At 45.2% G+C, this 18,824-nt stretch overlaps 1 protein-coding gene across 1 annotated transcript in view; it reads left to right on the top strand.

The window, feature by feature from the left end:
* The window catches only part of LOC119440421 (potassium/sodium hyperpolarization-activated cyclic nucleotide-gated channel 4-like), a 200,464-nt gene extending 182,343 nt beyond the window's left edge, over positions 1–18,121 (top strand). Inside the window, exon 9 of the mRNA XM_049662915.1 lies at positions 17,807–18,121. Coding sequence (XP_049518872.1) covers positions 17,807–18,006 — 200 coding nt within the window. The 3' untranslated portion in view covers positions 18,007–18,121. The remainder of the gene's footprint in view (positions 1–17,806) is intronic.
* The last annotated feature ends 703 nt before the right edge of the window (positions 18,122–18,824 follow it).

The following is an 18,824-nucleotide window of genomic DNA, read 5'->3' as shown; positions in this document are numbered from 1 at the left end:
TGTTTGTGTCGAAAATGGTAGGATGCGTTAACATTTAAATACTTTTGCTCAAAATTTAGTTTATCATTTCTGACTAGTTTATGTTTATGAATTGATAATTTCTTTAGCTATGTTTGTGGAATGTTCAGTAGGCTCTGTTTTAAAAATGAACTTTTCGTGCTTTCACGAAGTGATGGATTTTCAATAGCACGCACAGTTGTTTTTTGGAGTATGGAAAGTTTCATTGCGCTATTTTCTGTAGTCGTACCCAATAGCAGTATGCAATAATAAAAATGAGAGTAAACAAGCGAGTAATACAATAGGAGCTTTACTCGAACGCGTAATGCATAACTAAATTTATTTATGATGCCTATGGAACGAGCTACTTTAGTGGATAAATAATTGATGTGTTCTGACCACAACATATTTTCTTGAAATAAAACACCAAGAAATTTGATTTTTGATTTGCGCGTGAGCTAGCAGGTGTGATACTTCAAGTAGAAATCATTGTGAATGGTTTAATTCTTTGGTATGAACACTACGTACTTTGTTTTGTTAACATTTAATTGCAAGTGATTTGTTTTTAGCCATATTGCGAGTTCAGATAGCCATGCATTTGCTATATACTGTAATTATTGACGATCTTGTCCAGCAAAAAAGAAAAAAAATGCGTCATCAGCATAAATTACAATATCTTTAGTACCTTGTATGTTAACTATGTCGTTAATGTATAGTAAAAATAGGACGGAACCTAATATAGACCCTTGAGGTACGCCTGTTGAGATTACTCCTGTGTTCGATTTGATATGATTTACAGTTCTGAATTGTTAGCGATTATTCAGATAGTTACTGAGTAAGTCTAACGCTACTACTCTTATACCATGATAACTCAACTTTCTTTTTAGTATGTCGTGTGCTACGGAATCAAAAGCCTTACGCAGGTCTAAGAAGATCCCTATTATAACGTTATTAATCTGTGCTCAAAGTTGTCAAGCATTTTTTCCTTTATACCCAGTAAGGCCGATTCTGAGCTCTTATTTTTTCTAAACCCAAATTGTTGATCTACAAAAATGTTATCAGACATATGACTATATAGATGATTGTTAATTACATGTTCAGCAACTTTTGCGAAAACTGACAGCCAGGAGTTAGGTCTATAGTAACTTAGATCATTTCTGTTACCACCCTTGTACATCAGACTGACTCGGGCTAATTTCATGTCATCAGGAAAAGAACCAGAGGTCAGCATGGCGTTACAAATATGCGCCAGGGGACAGGCGATAATATAGGCGATCTGTTTAACTGGCCTTGTCATTACGTTGTATACTCCAGGGGCGCACTTGAGCTTTAGAGAATAATATTAAATATTTTATTTTGACTGCATGGTAATAAAAATAAAGATTTAGAATACATTCCCGTCATAAAGCTCGCGGGATCTAAGGAGTCGTAATAAGGTTCATTAGGTGTACCTGCAGTTAAAGAGTGCGCATTCATTCGATTAGCTAAATTGAAACCATCTAAAATTTCTCCTTTATAGGTTAGAGGTGTGTCAATGAGATTGTTATTATCACCAATTAAATGGTTTAACATAGCCCAAGCTTGCTTCAGGGAAATGGCATGCATCGAACTTATTTAATTAATATTCGTTTCGTGCTTTCTTAATGTCGGCTCCCAATTTATTTCTAGCTTTTTTATATTCAAGAAATAAATTAGGCTCTTTTGTTTGTATGAAACGCGCATATAAGCGGTTTTTCTCAACGATTGTTTCATAAAGCCTCAGGGAAATCCACGGTTTTCTACTTCTGTGCTTCCTAAATGGTCGCTCAGGAAAGGCCTCATTATAGATCCCCGTGAAAACGTCCATGAACAATTTAAATGAGATGTTTTGGTCTTCCTCGAGTCACAATGCCCCAGTCAGTGTTGCATGCAAGATCTTGAAAGTAAGTTAGGCTTTTCTCGTTAATCTTGCCGAATAAAAGTAGGCGGATCGCTTTGTGGATTACGTTTTGCATGAGAAGGAAATGCGCAGAAAATTGGCATGTGATCGCTCGAACCTAGATCTAAGGTACCTGCGAAAATATTGTCAATTCTATCATTCCTCAAACAAACGTCTAAGAGACTTTCCTGTATTATTTGTTGTTCTTGTCGGAGAGGTTATGAAATTTTCAAAGCCATGACTGAGTATCATGTCGAGAAAAATCGACATAACTTTTGATTAGATAGTAAATTAATGTTTATATCGCCAATGTAGATAGCCTCTAGGTTTTTTATCAATGCATAGTCGAATGTCTCTTCAAGGAATCGACAAAATTCACTAAGTTAACCGGATAGCGGACGGTACACAATAATTACAACACTATTATTGACTAGCAATGCCAGGAATTCGATGTCCGAACTAGTCACGCAAAATTCAAATATTATAGAATGAGCAATACCTTTTTTGATGTAAGCACGTAGCCCGCCTCCACGATTGTGTGTTCGAGACAAGAAAACGTTTTTAAAGTTATCAATGCTTGTGACATAACTATTATCATCATACCATGTTACCGCGTAAAAGCTAGAACATCAAACGCTTCATGAAGGTGGTTAAGGTATTGGGTTAGTTCATCGAATTTGTTCCTCATGCTACGGGTATTCAAGTGAAATAGAGAGAACGAACTTTTAATGCTCGCTCTATAATCTGTGACACCTGTATTGAACGAGTGCACTTCAAAGAGAGCCATGATTTACGGAAAGTGCGAAAAAATAGCGATGTAGGCAAGCTATCTAATTTTGCCAACATCGTTCTCGCATTTAATAACGATTAGCCCTATCACACGGTTGTTTTAGAGTGAACACCTTGCCGTTTGACTGCCAAGTGTACTGATAACCAGCTTGCAATTGGGTGCGAAAGAAAGCGTGCCAGGAGGAGCTGAGAAGGATAGTGGCTTGATGTGCACCCAATGTTGGAGGTCACGTGATCAGGTACTCTCTAAAATGGGGGGGGGGGGGGGGATATGAGTGCGTGTCTGCTCCTCTAGATCGGCATGTCTGTCCGCGCGGCTGAGTGCATACGCGGCCCGCACGTAGCATCCTATAGAGATAATCTGTGGCAGGTGCGAAGGCAAAGGACCGAGTCGAGATTCCTGGTAACTTCACGCACGCTGTGTTCATGCACGCCTAGCGTTGGAGGTCGCGTAATCTCGAGTTTCCGAAACGCGGTGAAGCGAGAGGCAGCACGAAGCGTCCGTTCTCCGTTGCCGGCGCTCTTCATCACGCTAGCGATGTTACAGCGAGTGTTAGGGGTCATAGAGTGAGATCTCTTCATGTTTGCCTTTGTGCGCGAGACATGCTTGTTATTTAATCAGTAAGCGAATGTTTACTGCATTTTAAACGGTTCGTGAAAACTACACACCTTGCTTCGTGCAGGTGTCTAATACGTACTATCGACCAAAAAAGTTTACGGACCACGGGATCTCAGAAAACGCTAATTATCCGAGCAGCCTTTAAAAGTAGCCAGTAAAACCCTACGTCACAACGTTGTTCGCATATACCAGTAGAGGCTGGAAATGGGAATATCAGGCTACGTTTTGAGGCTGCGCAGATATTCAGATTTTTGTCAGATCCCTCTGTCAGTAAACAATTTTGGTCGATACTACATTACAATCGCTAGCAATGCATCGCCTTTCTGGTGAAACTGCGACTTTCTTTCAGGAATAGGAAATTTTGACGAATTACGTCAATGCAGATGAATTATATAGCCAGGAGTACATCATTTGCTAGCAAAATTAAACCAATCCATTCACTCCTTAATCTAGCTAGGTACATGTGCCAATGTGCGTGCGTGCGCGTTTATATGTGCGTGTGTGTGTGCGTGTGCGTGTGTGTGTGCGTGTGTGTGTGTGTGTGTGTGTGTGTGTGTGTGTGTGTGTGTGTGTGTGTGTGTGTGTGTGCGTGTGCGTGTGCGTGTGTGTGTGTGTGTGTGTGTGTGTGTGTGTGTGTGCGTGTGCGTGTGCGTGTGCGTGTGTGTGTGTGTGTGTGTGTGTGTGTGTGTGTGTCCGATTTTTTTTGGAAGTGGTTACGTGATAGTCAGATCCTAGATATGACAGACCCCTGTGAAGTCAGCAAAGAATACATTGTGTATAAAAGGGGGGATGAAAAGAGAAAGAAACACAACACAAGACATGTAAGAAAGCAAAACGCCTCCTTAAGATTTCAAAATGCGCGTGAATGTTCTTGCGCGCGTCTATAGTACGCTCGAGCGCCACACGTGTACATACATCGCTACTTCCCGCAGGGCAAGCCCTGGTTCGAGCAGTACTCCTGGTCGGTGTACAACGCCATCTCGCAGATGGTGTCGTGTGGCTACGGGCGCACGCCCGCCGCCAACGTGGCCGACGCATGGCTCATGTGTCTCGGAATGGCCTCCGGCACCGTGGGGTACGCGCTCCTGCTCGGCCTGTGCGCCTCCACCATACAGACCATGGACTACTCGAGACGACTGCTCAGGGAGAAGGTCGGTGCCCCCTCCATATATTTATGGCAGCTTCGCGGCTCCCATCAGAGTTATTTTCCGTGATAGCCATCATAAACCCTGAATTAAAGAGAACGCTAAAAAGACACTTAATCAGTTTACTATACGGATGCAAGTTGACCTGGTGCGAGACCGTTAAGGTGGCGTCGCCACCCGTCCGAATTTCTCGAGATCTGAAGAATTCTTGAAACTGAAGAACTATTTTTTCTGTTATTGATTAGTTGAGTAGTCAAATTATTTACTTAAATACAATTGCTTGTATAATTGCGTAAACCCGAATGTCAAATTGTACGCCACGTTCAAAGGCATCATCTTTAATAGTTTCCCAGCTCGCTACATTTTCTTTTCTAGTCAATGTTCCCGTGTTTCACATTGTTCTATAAAACGCCAAGGAAGAATACGATCCCAGCGCCCACCCATGCGTCTCTGCTCTCGAAAAGGTTTCAGACAACCTAACTTTAGTCAGTGGTTGAGTTGGTGACTGGATCGAATCCCAGCCACGGCGGCCGCATTTCGATGGGGGCGGGATGCGAAAATACCCGTGTACTTAGATTTAGGTGCACGTTAAAGAAGCCCGGGTGGTCCAAATGATTCCGTAGTCCCCCACTACGGCGTGCCTCATAATCAGATCGTGGTTTTGGCACGTAAAACCCCATTATTTAAAAAGTTGGCGGCCACGAAAACGGGACAAGGTGGTGGTATACCTAAAATCCCTATAGGTATACCTGCAGGCAGCGGCTATTGATAAGCAGCCGCGTTACGCCGTATGCTAGAACAGTGCGCACCGGCTTAGAGCGGTGAGAAGGGGTACGACTGAAGCGAAATAAAAAGAAAACAAAATTGTCGGTTGCTGCTTTACATCGCCGCCTTGTCATTTTTACGCGGCCATCAAATCAGCCGTTCAGTAGCGCCAGTTCTTTGAAACATCTTTCGAGAGCATTTGCTGCCGCGCACGCGAAGCGCACATGCGCGCGTTGACTTCGAATTTTCGTTCGTTTGGACGCACAATTTTGAAGCGCGAAAAAAAAAGAAAGAATATGTAGGGAAAATGTAGCGAACTGGGAACTATTTGAGATGATGTTTTAGAATGCGGCGTACAATTTGACATTCGAGTTTATGTAGCCATATTATTATTTTTTCGCTTAGGTAATTACTTTTGATAAATTGGCTAATCATGATGACACAAAACAAATTTCCAGTTTGCAAAACTTTGTTGGTCTCATCTTCGTACCTCGTATAGCCCTCGTTTCTAAAGGCGTGGCCCCAAGAAGCCGACGAATACATGCGCAGTGCCTCGAGCGGCTAGTCGCGCGGAAATTTTTCGTGTAATCGCGGGCTTCTTTCACGCTTGGAAAAACACTTTTATGTAGCACGTACTGGGCAACAGAAAGCTGCATCGGGAGTTTTTCATGTCGCTCTACAATTTTCTCATTGACGCTTTTCATTTATTTATACTGTTCGAGAAGTTCATTAATTATTTACGACTAATTATCTAATTAGGCGGAACGCAAAACATTATGTGAGTATCTTCAGGCGGCTTCAGGCGGCGGAAAACAACACTACCTGGGTTCTGTCCAGCTGCGTGGAATTTGCACATTTTTAAATCTTAGTGCATGGTAGTTGGGACACCCTGTATAGGTACATCCGCAAATATATCCGCCAAGGTAACAACAGACCCAACAGCACCCAGTACACACGACCCAGCAGGCAGGCGCTGCCACACGAAACCCGCGAACGTAGGAAAAGACAGCTTCCCTTTAAAGTACTAATCATGAACCTGGTTCTATAAGTATATAGTGTATACGGTAGCTGCAAGTGTGGCGGCAACGTAGGAACGATGGATGCTATAGTACACAGTATGTGGAGTCGCCTAAACTTCACTCCTCTGGAATCAAAACGACTTTTCTGACCTTGCAAATCGATCACATATTACAAATTATTGCTTTATAAATGCAATGATCCCCAAGTGCACTTCACAAAAGCGGCAATTTGGGGTTGTTGGTCCTACATTCATTTCTATACTGCTCCCGATTCCCAACGATTGCGCGTGGACACTGATGTTCATTGTATTCTGCGTTTACGGGAACGCGATTGCTTGGAAATTGAGGCTAACAAAGGCGGACAGGTCGCAACAAACAGAGCCAGAAAGATCATCTGAAGTCATAAGAACGAAGATTAGACAAAACCCACGCACTACCCATAGTTCCAATTGTAGCTTAACTATCGCAGCGCCGGTGTTTTCACTAATGCATTAATTTCAGTAAGAAACATCACGACACCAAATTAACCCCAACAAAGGTTCACATTGTCCTTGCGAATCTTGGTTCGCAGCTGAAGGAAGTGGAAGACTACATGCAGTGCCAGAAATTCCCGACTAAGCTGCGCTCCCGAATGCGTGACTACTTCGAGAACCGCTACGAAGGGCGCGTCTTCGACGAGGCCAAGATCCTCGCATCGCTCTCGGACCCACTCAGGGAGGTAAGAGACGACGACGGACCTCATAGACGAAAACCAGTTAGGGTTGGACTGATAAAGTATTATGTCAAAGCTTCATTTTCGTTAATGCGGCGAAAAGAGATTGATCGCTGACAAAAAAAAAAGAAAGAAAAGAAAAAGGAAAAGAAAAAGAAAAAAAAACGAGAGAGAGAATCAAAGTTGTAGTTTTTGGGAGACCCAGAAACCCCTGCGCCGGTAAATCAGTCTGACGTCATGCATTTAAATGTAGTTCTTCGTACACAACCATTGTGGCCCAGTAAAGGTTATAGAAACTTGCTAAGTTCGGTTCTTGGGTCTTTTATAATGCAATGTATTTTATCTTTGCCGGTGAAACATTGGCTCAGCCTGAGCAGATTCTGTCAAAATTCGTGACATCATGGTGAGATGTGGGGGGGTTCAAGGCGGCGTTGCCAACCGTATTTCGATCTTTGTCTTTTCTGACTTACCGATCCTCCTTTCACGATACACAGTGGATTTTCGGTAGGGCTGAGCAAAGATACTTTGCAAATATATCATGGTACAGATACAAGATAGAAGGGAATGAATCGTATTCGATACTATACTTGCCGCATGTATATTGATACACTTCGATACGTTAGTTCACTCTTCATTAAAGCGGCACTTCAGAGGCCGCTGCAAGTTATCAGGTGTTTACTGGTGAATTTCTTACCTCCTTCAAGCCAGACATCCTTCTTTTCAAATGTGCTGTACTGACACGTATCAAAAAATCCAAGTTGTAACAACGATTTATATCGCACTTAATTCCGCAACAGTATACAGCGCCGGTCGGACCTGCGGCAATTAGTGTAAATACGCTGGGCAATGAGCAATTTTTCATGCCGCCTTTATCATCGGTACGATGCACTGCTTTGCGGTCCATTCATAAAGCTGTTCAGCGTCTTATATTGAAACTTCCATTCATAAAGCTGTTCAGTGTCTTATATTGAAACTTGTTCGCTTGTATAGTTTTACAATTGTGCCCCATTAAGGGTTGGTGCGTAATCTGCATATTACGCAATCAATAGGTTACACACGGTATATGAAGATAACAATATTTATAAACAATGCACCGCGTTGTATATATTTTGTTTGTATAGGCATCAGTCAACGGCAGTAAATATAGGTTGTAGGTATGAACGTATTTAAAAATAGACTGCTGCACTCCATAAATTACAAAGGGAGCCGATCGAGATCGCTGTGACATCGAACTGCCTTGCATTTCAAAGGGAGCCGTGGCAGATGAATGTGCCCGTGTGCAACGTTCAGGGAGGGCTCTCGCCCCATTACCAAAAACAACACTACTTCGCCAATGGAAGCTGATACGTCTCGTGTTGTCGTCCCCACAGGGGGCTGTGACAGCTGAGGGTGCAGGAGTTTGCTGCTCAAGGGAGGCACTGGCTCCTTCTCGAGCAACGGGGCGTCTGCTGGCACTATAGCGAAGGACAAAAAGTCACTGTGCCTAGCAGACATATAACGCGGCGATGCCGCTTAGCAAAGGCGTATATTGACTCGGCTAAGCGCAGACAAAGGCTTAAATTAATAGGCCTTTGCATCCACGTTGGGCGCCAGTGTTGAGTTCTGGTGTCTCTCAGGAGTACCGATCACCGTATACGTTCGCGCTTCGCGCTCGAGCCTCAAGGCGGCGTCATCCGTCGCCTCTCATAGTCTAGCGCGCCGCTGTGCGCGCGCTCAGGCCCCGAAAGGCGGGCGGGGCACTGCGCACGCAAAAAAAAAAAATACATATATTACCGTAACTTAACGAAAACCCTATATTTGTTTCCGGCGACACCCAGCACTATCCGCCGCGGTGGCTCAGTGGCTGGCGTTGCGCTGCTGAGCACGAGTTCACGGGATCGAATCGAGGCCGCGGCGGCCGCATTTCGATGGAGGCGAAATGCGAAAACGCCCATTTGCTTGCGTTGTTAGTGCACGTTAAAGAACCCCAGGTGGTCAAAATTATTCCGGAGTCCTCCACTATGGCGTGCCTCATAATCATAACTGGTTTTGGCACGTAAAACCCCAGAAAGAAGAAGACAGACACCCAGCACTGCAAAAACACCCGGTCCGGGGCCGGCGCGGCAATCTCAAGCTTTGCTTAGCTTCGGCTTAGCGTGTGAAAAAGGAGCGACACAAGGTGCGCGCTCATCGTGGGTGCAAGGCACCGCAGATGAACTCAAGTTTGAACGATGCTCAAACAAAGGGGCCGGCAGACGAGAGGAAAAAAATACACTCAGAACCTCCTGTGGAAGTCCCATCATTGGAATATTTTGGGTCGCGCTTCGACTTTACCTCATAGATGGTGTCAATGGTTATGCTGAGCAGGTAAGTTCGCGCAATAAGAGACACAAAGACAAGAAAAGAAGACAAAGACAAACGCTTGTCTTCGTCTCGACAGGGGGAACAGCGCAAAAAAATACCAAAGACAAGAATGGAGACGCACACCTTTTCTTGTGTTTTTATTTTATTGCGCTAATTTACTCGTTCAGCTATGCAAAACCAACTAGCCAAACAATTAGTTCTTCTAAATGGTAGTGTGTTGTGTGCGGTGAGTAATAAAAGAGGTGATCACCGAGAGTTAGTAAGAATTTAAATCCTGAAGCTATATGCTTACTTAAGGTAGATCGATATTGCGTACTGTCCGTGCTACTGGAAGTATACGTATATGCGGCCGCCTACGCGTGAAGTGGTAAGAGCGGGCCACAAATCGCTTTCATGAGTGTGAACCGGGAGCTTCACTGCGAAACCAGTGAAAAAATCCCCGCCCAAGCACTGCGTTAAAGACCACCAGACAAGACAGCCTAAGCGCCGAAGCTGAAATGTACGGCCCAGTGTTTATCACTGGGTTAATCCCGACGGTTCATTTAAGTATTTCTCAATTATTGGTTACGTCATTGTGTTTCTTAATGAGGTTACATACACGTTCGGCTGCGACGGAGAGAACGACGTCACTGACGGTATGCCCGCAGTCCGCTGTTGTTGCATTGCCCGCTTGCGATTCTTGAAAATTAAATCTGTCCGACACGTAAGACAATGAATGGCTGATACCCTCTTAAGCAATGGCTCATACCCCCGCAAACGCGGCCTCCCCATTGCGACCACAGAAGACCACAGAAATTCAACGATGGAATGATGAGCGGCAACGGAACCAACTGTTGAAGAAGACGACGACGACGAACGTGCCGAGGGGCGCCAACGAGCCAGCTGCGGAAGATGACGACGACGCTAGAGCCATTGCTGATGATATTTTCTGCGTACAGGCGACAGACGGACGAATCGGCTAGCAATATTACAGCTTCGCGGTAAAAAAAAAAAGACTGAATACATTTGGTGAATATTGTTGGTAGGCAGCTTTATTCAGCATATTTGGCTAGTTCCGTGATATGTCTCTACTATTCTTCTAGCTACTTGGGGCCAGATTGACAGTAGTCAACAAAAAATTTTTTTTTTGTTGCGACACGCAGCACAGGACCCTTGTGATGTCACGCCTGAAGAAACCATTTTTCTCAGACTACTGTTACTGTATGGCCGCATTCTCAGCTTGTTTTGAATCCGTTTTTCTATGGTTCGTCACTTGACGTTTTGCAAACGTGGACTTCTGTGTTTATGTGTAGGATGTCATTCCGACGAGAAAGAGCGGAGCTCAGCGTCGGTTTGAAGTGGTGATACTGGCGCGTTCGTTTCACAGAAAACTGGCCCTCATAAACCTAGCAGAGAGATCTGCCCTTACTCTTCAACGATACTTCTCGCCACCCAGATGGTCCAAATACCTTTAATATTATTCCGGGACCTACGTGAAGCGTCGGTGTGGTGTAAGTGTCTGTTCATCATTTGGACTTTGCAGGCTGGCTTTCGCTGCTAACGCTATACAGTTCCACCGAAGCCGCGACAAGCACTCCGCCCATGGGATGTGGCGAAGGAGTTCCACTCCGCCGAGATGTTGAAATCTGTTTTGTAGCGGCACAGATTAACGAAGTTTTTCTCGTTCTTATACCGGGTGTTTCACTAAACTTGGGCCAAACCTTAAAAATATGCAAATGCTACGTAGCTGGACAGAACCAAGGTAATGTCGTTTGCCGTCGCTTGGAGATACTCAGATTATTTTTTTTCATTCAGCCTAATTAGATATTTAGTTTAATTCATTAATCAACTTCTCAATTAATGTAATTGGATGAAAAGGGTCAATGAGAAAATTGTAGAGCAGCATGAACTCCCGATACAGCTTTCTGTTGCTCAATACGTGCCACATAAAAGTGTTTTTCCTGAGCGTGAAAGATGTCCGCGAATACACGCAAAGTGTCTCGAGCGGCCAGTCGCGCGGAAATTTTGCGTGTATTTGCGTGCCTTTTTCCCGCTCGGAAAATCACTTTTATGTAGCGCGTATTGAGCAACAGAAAACTGCACCGGGAGTTTTCATGTTGCTCTACAATTTTCTCATTGACACTTTTGCTCTAATTATAATATTTGAGAAGTTCAATAATTACTTATGACTAATTATGTAATGCGGCGGAATGCAAAATATAATCAGAGTATCTTCAAGCAACGGCAACTAACACTAACTTGGTTCTGTCCAGCTACGTGGCATTTGCACATGTTTAAAGTTTGGCCCAAGTTAAGTGAAACACCCTGTATTGCGAAGCCACCCCGTCTGAGAAATAGTGAATGTGCTTAATGGATGGAAGATCTTGTTTGAGTATCTTGAGTACTTTATCTTGAAATGTGTAAACGGAGGTCGTGTCATGTTCTAGCGAGTCCGAAATAACAGCAAAGCACATGACAGAAATTTGTCCGGAATTGTCTGTTTGTATGCAATAGACAAACATTGGACACAGTGATGCTTGTGAGTTCACCCAGTGAAATTGCTTTGCTGCGTCCTGTATTACAAAAAAGTAATAATGTAAAACTATATGCTGCGGATACATGACCTCTTTTTTTTTTTTCACACCAAATTCATTTTGTTTGCTTTTTCCGCATATACATGCTTTGAGGTGAAGTTGAAGTGCGAACTAAAATATTGCACGTACGGACTAACATTCAAAATTTCTTTTTCTCGGTGAAAACACAAAATTGCATAGGTTAAAGTATCTCTGTAGAAATTTCTTATGCTTCTTATCATACGAGTATTCACTGTTCTGCGTATTTTTTTCATGGACCACCTTAGTGTGGGGCCAAAGTCAAAACACAGGCCAAAATAGAGTCTTTGCCAAATTCGGACTTTTATTTAAGAGCCCGTGCGCAGAACATACCAAAATGCAATTTTATGAGATATTAAGATTCAGGGACAGTTATGTAAAAAATAATTACATGATTTCTTCGGTGACCATTTTTGTGATAAATTTCCCAAGAACGCTATAATTTGCGCATTTTTACCTTGGTGCTAAGATGGAAAAACATCAAAAGACTATGTGAAACTCTTTTATAATGAAAGCGCAATGACTCGTCACAGTGTCAATCACAATGTCGCTCGTCACAATGTTCAATCAACGCAAAAACGCAAATTTGAAAAAAAAAAGCGCGACGTGATCGATTTGCGGCAAACTTTTTTTCGCACCTTGTTTGCCATCGTTTCATGAAACTCAAATAGCCCTCAGGTGCCGAAAATTTTCTCCGCTCAAAATATTTTCGGAGAATACTATGCAAATAAATAATTATATACGTGTAATTTTTTATAATGTTTTGAAACAACTGTATATTGCTCGAGCGCCACGGTTGGGGCAGCTGGCGTGAAATGTCCGAACAATATGCTACGCTACAAACACTGGCTTGACTTCCATTCTGCGGTAAGAACATTCTATAACTAACGAGTATTATATTAAAAAAGCTTATTAGTAGCACTTTATTCATTATTAATAATATTTACGCACAGCATTCGGTTTTCTCAATCGTATTTTGTTATTAGAAAAATGAGTTAGCATAAGAGTGTCGCATCAGAATAAATTTTAACTGCTGTCAGCGACTCTGAGAGTCTTCGTTGATTTTGGCATAGGTGTATCTCGCTTTTAAGATACACGCTGCTTCGCATGATGTGTCCAAAATACAGAGAGCGATACATGTCTTGTCGAATGTGTCATGATGCAGATACAAGATACCCAGAGAGTATCCTATAGGGTAGTATCTAAGATACATGTATCTTCGATTCTGCCTTACTCTGGTTCTTTGTAGCATAGAAGTGCTATCTACTAATACACCTGAAATATCATTTTCTGTAGCATCCCTTTAGGCGATATTAGAGTACCCTGATAACATTATCAGCTGACTCTGGCAATATTTACAACAAATCACGTGAATGAAATTTTACGGTTCGCCACTCAATATGATTGGTATAACCGTTGCACCAGCATGAAAGGGAACCTCAATTTTTTTTAACCCTCCAAATTTCTTTGTTCTAGAACTTAAATGAGTAAAAGCTCCAGGAAGGTATTCAGCCAATTCCAGTGAGTGGAATCCTGACATAACAGACTTGCAGGAATAGCTTTTTGGACAATGCGTACAACAAATAAGCAGTCGTATGCACGTGCCGTGTCACGTGATTTCGATGCACCTGCAATAATTTGCTGTTCTCAAGTAATTCAATGAGACGGCGGTTTAAGTTAAACCGCAACTAGTAGTTACGAAGTAGGAAACCATGTCGCTTCTTTCGTACGACGGTGAGTCAGTTGATTCACAGGTGTTTGCTTCGATATTTGTTGTGGAGATTGAACAGAAGGAAGGGCTAAACACAACACAAGATGCAAACATTGAAGATCATGTGCCAACTTGACCAAATGTTCTTTATCCTAGGATGTTTGCATGCGCTGGCACTAATATCGCACACGAGATGGAGGCAGGAATGGATGCTCTAAGCGGTTTCGGCATGTTGTTGTCCGACTTATCGCGTTCATGTCAGCGGCCCATTTCAGGACACGCGATACCCGCGTTATCATTGTGGTGGTCAATAAATATGTACGAGGGCGATTCAGAAAGTAATGCCTCCAAGCACTATACTTTGGCAATAGTACTGCAAACCTTTTTAACTCTTTATCATTAATGCACTGATGTTCAAGCTACTATAGAATGTCGCTTGCCTCACCTTCCTATCTCTCCTCATCCCAGAGTAATCGAGCAATCTATGGCATCCAGTGGTAACGTCAGGTTGAAACAGTGGGCTGTAATTGAATTTCTGACCGCAGAAGGTTGTGCGCCCATCAAAATTCATCGCTGTCTGACGGCAGTTTGTGGGGATGCCTGTGTTGACGTCAGCACTGTGCGGAGGTGGGCAAGCTAGGACTGTGAAAGTCCAAAATCCAGCCGCATCAAATCTCAACAAATCCACAACCTACCGCAGTCATAATACAATTACAGCCCACTGTTTCAACATCACGTCACCACTGAATGCCATGGAAATCGACTCTGTGGAAATCGACTCTGTGAAAATCGACGCTGTGGAAAAGACGCTGTCGAAAAGACGCTGTGGAAAAGACGCTGCGGAAATCGCGTTACGGTTCGATGTATTCGCACATCGCACGGTACTCGGTTTTGTCAGCACAGCTGCACGAAAGCCCGTCATCATATTTCGACGACTTGCGGTTGTAAATCATGCCGGAGTCGTTGCCAGCCTCGGTGTACTCAGGAAGCGTCTGGTCACACAAAGCGAAAATTGCAACCACTGACAAATACACGAAACCATTTTAGCTCGCTTCATGTAGCGTGCCTCTCTGCATGCCGCGGCGCCCCGACGCCATACATTTTGCTTCGCGGGAAGGACGCTAAGGTGGCGCCACAGGGCAATGCAAAAGGCGGATTTTACAGGGATAGATATGAAACTTTATTCAATGAACTTTTTATGTCACCTGTCACAGCTGCCATCATTTTTACTTACACGAAAAAGTCGGCAAACAAGGTGCCATCATTGATTCCCACCAACAATTTAATCTTACCCCTTAAACGTGACGGTGTTGGCCATGCGACAACCGAACACCCTTTATACACCTATAAAGGTGTAAAAATGTTTAGAGTGTAGCTGTTGAACGCTGACGCGCCGTTTTTACGCGAGTTTTGACGCTGATAGCGCTGCGTCTATTGATGTCTTCGATAGCGACAACGTCCTAACAACCTTCCGTGGAAAGCGCGGCTGTATACGCGCACGATATGCCAAGCACTCGCACGTTCGCGCCTGCGCAGGAGATCTTAAACCACAGCATCCGGACGACGGTTCGGACGGTTCCCTTCTTCGCCCAATCGGAGCCGACGTTCGTGGCAGAGCTGGTGTCGCGGCTTCAGCACGAGTTCTTCCAGCCGGGCGACCTGATCGTCAAGCAGGACACGGTGGGCCACAAGATGTACTTCCTACAGTCCGGAAAGGTCAACATCGTCCACGACAACGGAGAGTTCGTCGCCAGCGCGTACGCCGGTGCCTACTTTGGAGGTGCGCGCGCACTGCGTTCCGTCCACTTTTCGTAAAGTAGGATCTTGGATCGAGCTAGCTGATCCTTCATAATAATAATTAAAATGTGGCATTCAACATTCCTAAAATGCACAGTGGGTGATGAGGGACGTACGCAAACTTCTGACAGGTCGTAGTGTATATATATATGCTCTTCGGCTGAACGCCGATTAGCACAATGTCGCAGGTTCAAATTAGACCTGAGCCGGCCGCATTTCAATGGGAGCGGAGTGCACAAACAATCGTGTGCTTATAGCTTAAGGTGCATGCCACTGAATCTCATGTCAAAATGAATCTTGCACTCACTACTACGACGCCGTACCTCGTAGCTCACTGTGAAGCGTAGAGAAGTTCAACCCCATCATATATCTTATGTCTTATGTTCATGGTCACGTATGACGTTTGAGAGCCTGATGCTTTAATGATTGATTCTGATCAAATGCGGTTTACAGTGCACGAGAGAAAGTTAAACTAGCCCAAAATTAAACTCGTCTATCCGTCCCCAATATCTGTGGGACATAATGCAGGGGAATGTCACTGTGCTGAGATTTCGCCCCGCCCATAGATAGACCAGCAGTAGTTTGAGGAATTTGCAACCCGTCAGTCATCATGCTGTTTTGAAGCTGTGATGAGAGCTGTGCAGCTTTTGAGGCTATACTTAAGCCAATTCTTGTGACGTCCTTAGCAGGTGCCATCCTCATGTTTATCCCAATTCTTTATTCGTAGTAGTATACTTGCCGGAAAATACTGTCCCCGCCCATCGTGTGCCGTCGTGCCACCTTCAGAGCGACACGACCATCCGCCGCTGTCACCGTCGTTGCATGTGTTGTCGTTATACTTTCATCGTCATTACTGTCATTGTGTTACTGTCATGGTCACGTCCGGATGTAGAAAAAAATTGGCTGTGGCTTGACTCAGTTAGGCCTGGGTATGCGTAGCGAGAGGTACGGTTAATGTTATTGTTTAGCTTGGTGTCTCATACCGTCGTTGATCCGTGGCCCTGGCACGAGATGCCGAACTAGACGACGAACCATCCTCATCTGAATGCAGTCGCCTGGCCGCTTCGTACTTACGATGCTTTTCGAGGCGTGCGGCTCGTTCTTCCTCCGTCTCCTCGGCTCGCTGCCTCCATCTTGGATCATTCCGACGACAAAGCCTGGTTTCTTTCAGTCTCTCCGACTCACTTTCCACATCTGCCAACGAATCCCACCGAGCCGCCCCTTCTATATATACGATGCAACGCCGGCGGTTGCTAGGCAACGGCTCAGCTCGCGGTTTCACCAGTTCTCCTCTGACGCCATGCCAGATGGCGCGGCGAGCGGCGCTGCCAGCTGCGGCGGTTGCTAGGCAATGGCTCAGCTCGTGGTGCGGCCACCGACCACAGCGAAACGGCGAGAATGCGGCAATGTAGCTCTCGCTACAAAAACTCTCATTGGTCGTATGCTGTATGGGCGAGTGAAAGCGCGCGAGGGACGCGCGCTTTCACGGGGAGCGAACGCATGGCGAAGAGCAAACGCTACTTCTTCCGTCGCGCGAAAGGCCGTGGGGGGACGGAAGGGAGGGAGGAGAGGCGACGTTTAGCTGCGGCACCAAATACGTATCTTGCCACCGGGCGCAAGGGGAACTGGCGACTCAATCTCCCACGCGAAAGGAGGACAGTGGGAAGGCAGCGCGGGAGGGAGGGGTTGCGGCTTCTGCTCTGCGAGCAACTTGTACATTGCGCGGCGCCGGGCGGTCGCGCCATCGTATCTTTAAGCGCCATCGTATCTTTAAAGCGATCTGCAACACGGCTCCTACCTTTGTATGCGCTGTGCTTTCGCCGCTCAGTTTCCATTGAAGCGATAGACCGCACGAACCTTCGCTCGCTACTGCTGGCGCGCTTGCTCACGCCAGCGTTTTGGCAGTGGCTGTGTGCGGTCATCGAGTGTGATCTATTCCTGAACATCACAACCTCATAAACGTAGACGTGGACGGTATGCCTGTCATCGCACTCATTGACACCGGCGCCCACATATCGGTCATGAACTCAAACCTCCGTACTCGTCTGAAGAAAGTTCTTACCCCTGCTCCGATCGCTGTGGTCCGCGTAGCCGATGGTGCGACGCCAGTTGTTTCCGGGTTGTGTACCGCCCGTGTCACTGTTGCCGGACGCCACACCGTATAGCGACCATAAGGCCATGGTCCCTGTGGTCACCAAATAAATGAAAACCACCGGATCATATATATTTCTCATTCTTTAACAGTTCAAATAACCAATTACACCATCACATCTTAATAGTCATAATAGGAAATACATAATTCCCACCATAGTACAGCTTCGCTGGTCTTCCATCTCCACCCCAGTGGAAGGGCTGACAGTTCTTTTTTTCTTTCTTCACAACTTGGTCGACGACCCGCAGAGATGTGCCTGCTGACCCGGGCCCGTCGGCAGGCGAACGTCGTGGCCGAGACGTACTGCAACGTGCTGTCGCTGTCGGACGAGGACTTCCAGCGGGCACTCGACAAGCATCCACTCATGCGCCGAGCGCTGGAGGCACTCTGCGCCGAACAGGGCACCCAGTTGAACCCTGCGGCAATGTTGTCACCCTCCCAGATGTAGTGCCGTAGCAGACTATAGCCGAGGGCCGTCGCCTCGTTGTGTGCGCTCGTGCTGTGGCGACCGCATGTGGGAACCCGCCACGAGAATGGGTCGTATACTGCGTAGTTTGTGCCGCACTGTTTCCGTGATCATTTGTATACATTTATGTTGACATCGATAACGGTGCCCGGATGGGATTATGCTTGAAGCGCTTCCACGGGCAGCGTGTCTAGACTGTGTTACGTGATGGTATGACGCGCTTGCGGTTTTGTATCGAGCGAAAAAAGAGAAAATGTTTCACTTGCTTTCCTTCCCATTCGCCCCCCCATCGTCCTTTTTCCCTCGTCACGCCCTTCCCCCTGGCCTTTTCTTTTCTTTCTTTTTTTTCCTGTTTCAGTATTGCGAGTGCAGCTACTCGCTTGGTACAAGGTTCACATTGTTGAGTGTGTACTTTTCGTGATCTGGTATTTTGTGTCGCGCAAACACCGGTGATCACGTATTAGAGCATTTGAAACCAGGACATTACTCAAATCGTTAGGCGCTTCTGTTAAGAAGAGACGTTTCCATCTCGCGTACATGGGTGATGCTTGTCTTTTTTGTGTGTGTTCGTGCCTCTCTTTCTTTCCCTTCGACTATGTACGTTGAAAATGGCGCCAATTATCCGCATTGTTCAGCGACTTGTTAAACGATATTGATAACACGAAAATTTGCATTCGTTTAGTGTTTTAGGTACGCAACAGCGCTCCCCACCGTTCGACACTGTTGGAATCTCCGTATCAACAAGAACAAAATGGTCCCGCATACATCCTGGCTAAATCGGTCGCAATAAAATGCGCTCG

Source organism: Dermacentor silvarum, chromosome 2 (assembly GCF_013339745.2).
Source record: "Dermacentor silvarum isolate Dsil-2018 chromosome 2, BIME_Dsil_1.4, whole genome shotgun sequence".
NCBI classification, from domain to species: domain Eukaryota; kingdom Metazoa; phylum Arthropoda; class Arachnida; order Ixodida; family Ixodidae; genus Dermacentor; species Dermacentor silvarum.
The sequence above is the reverse complement of the archived record's forward strand: the minus strand, read 5'-3'. Positions and strand labels throughout refer to the sequence as shown.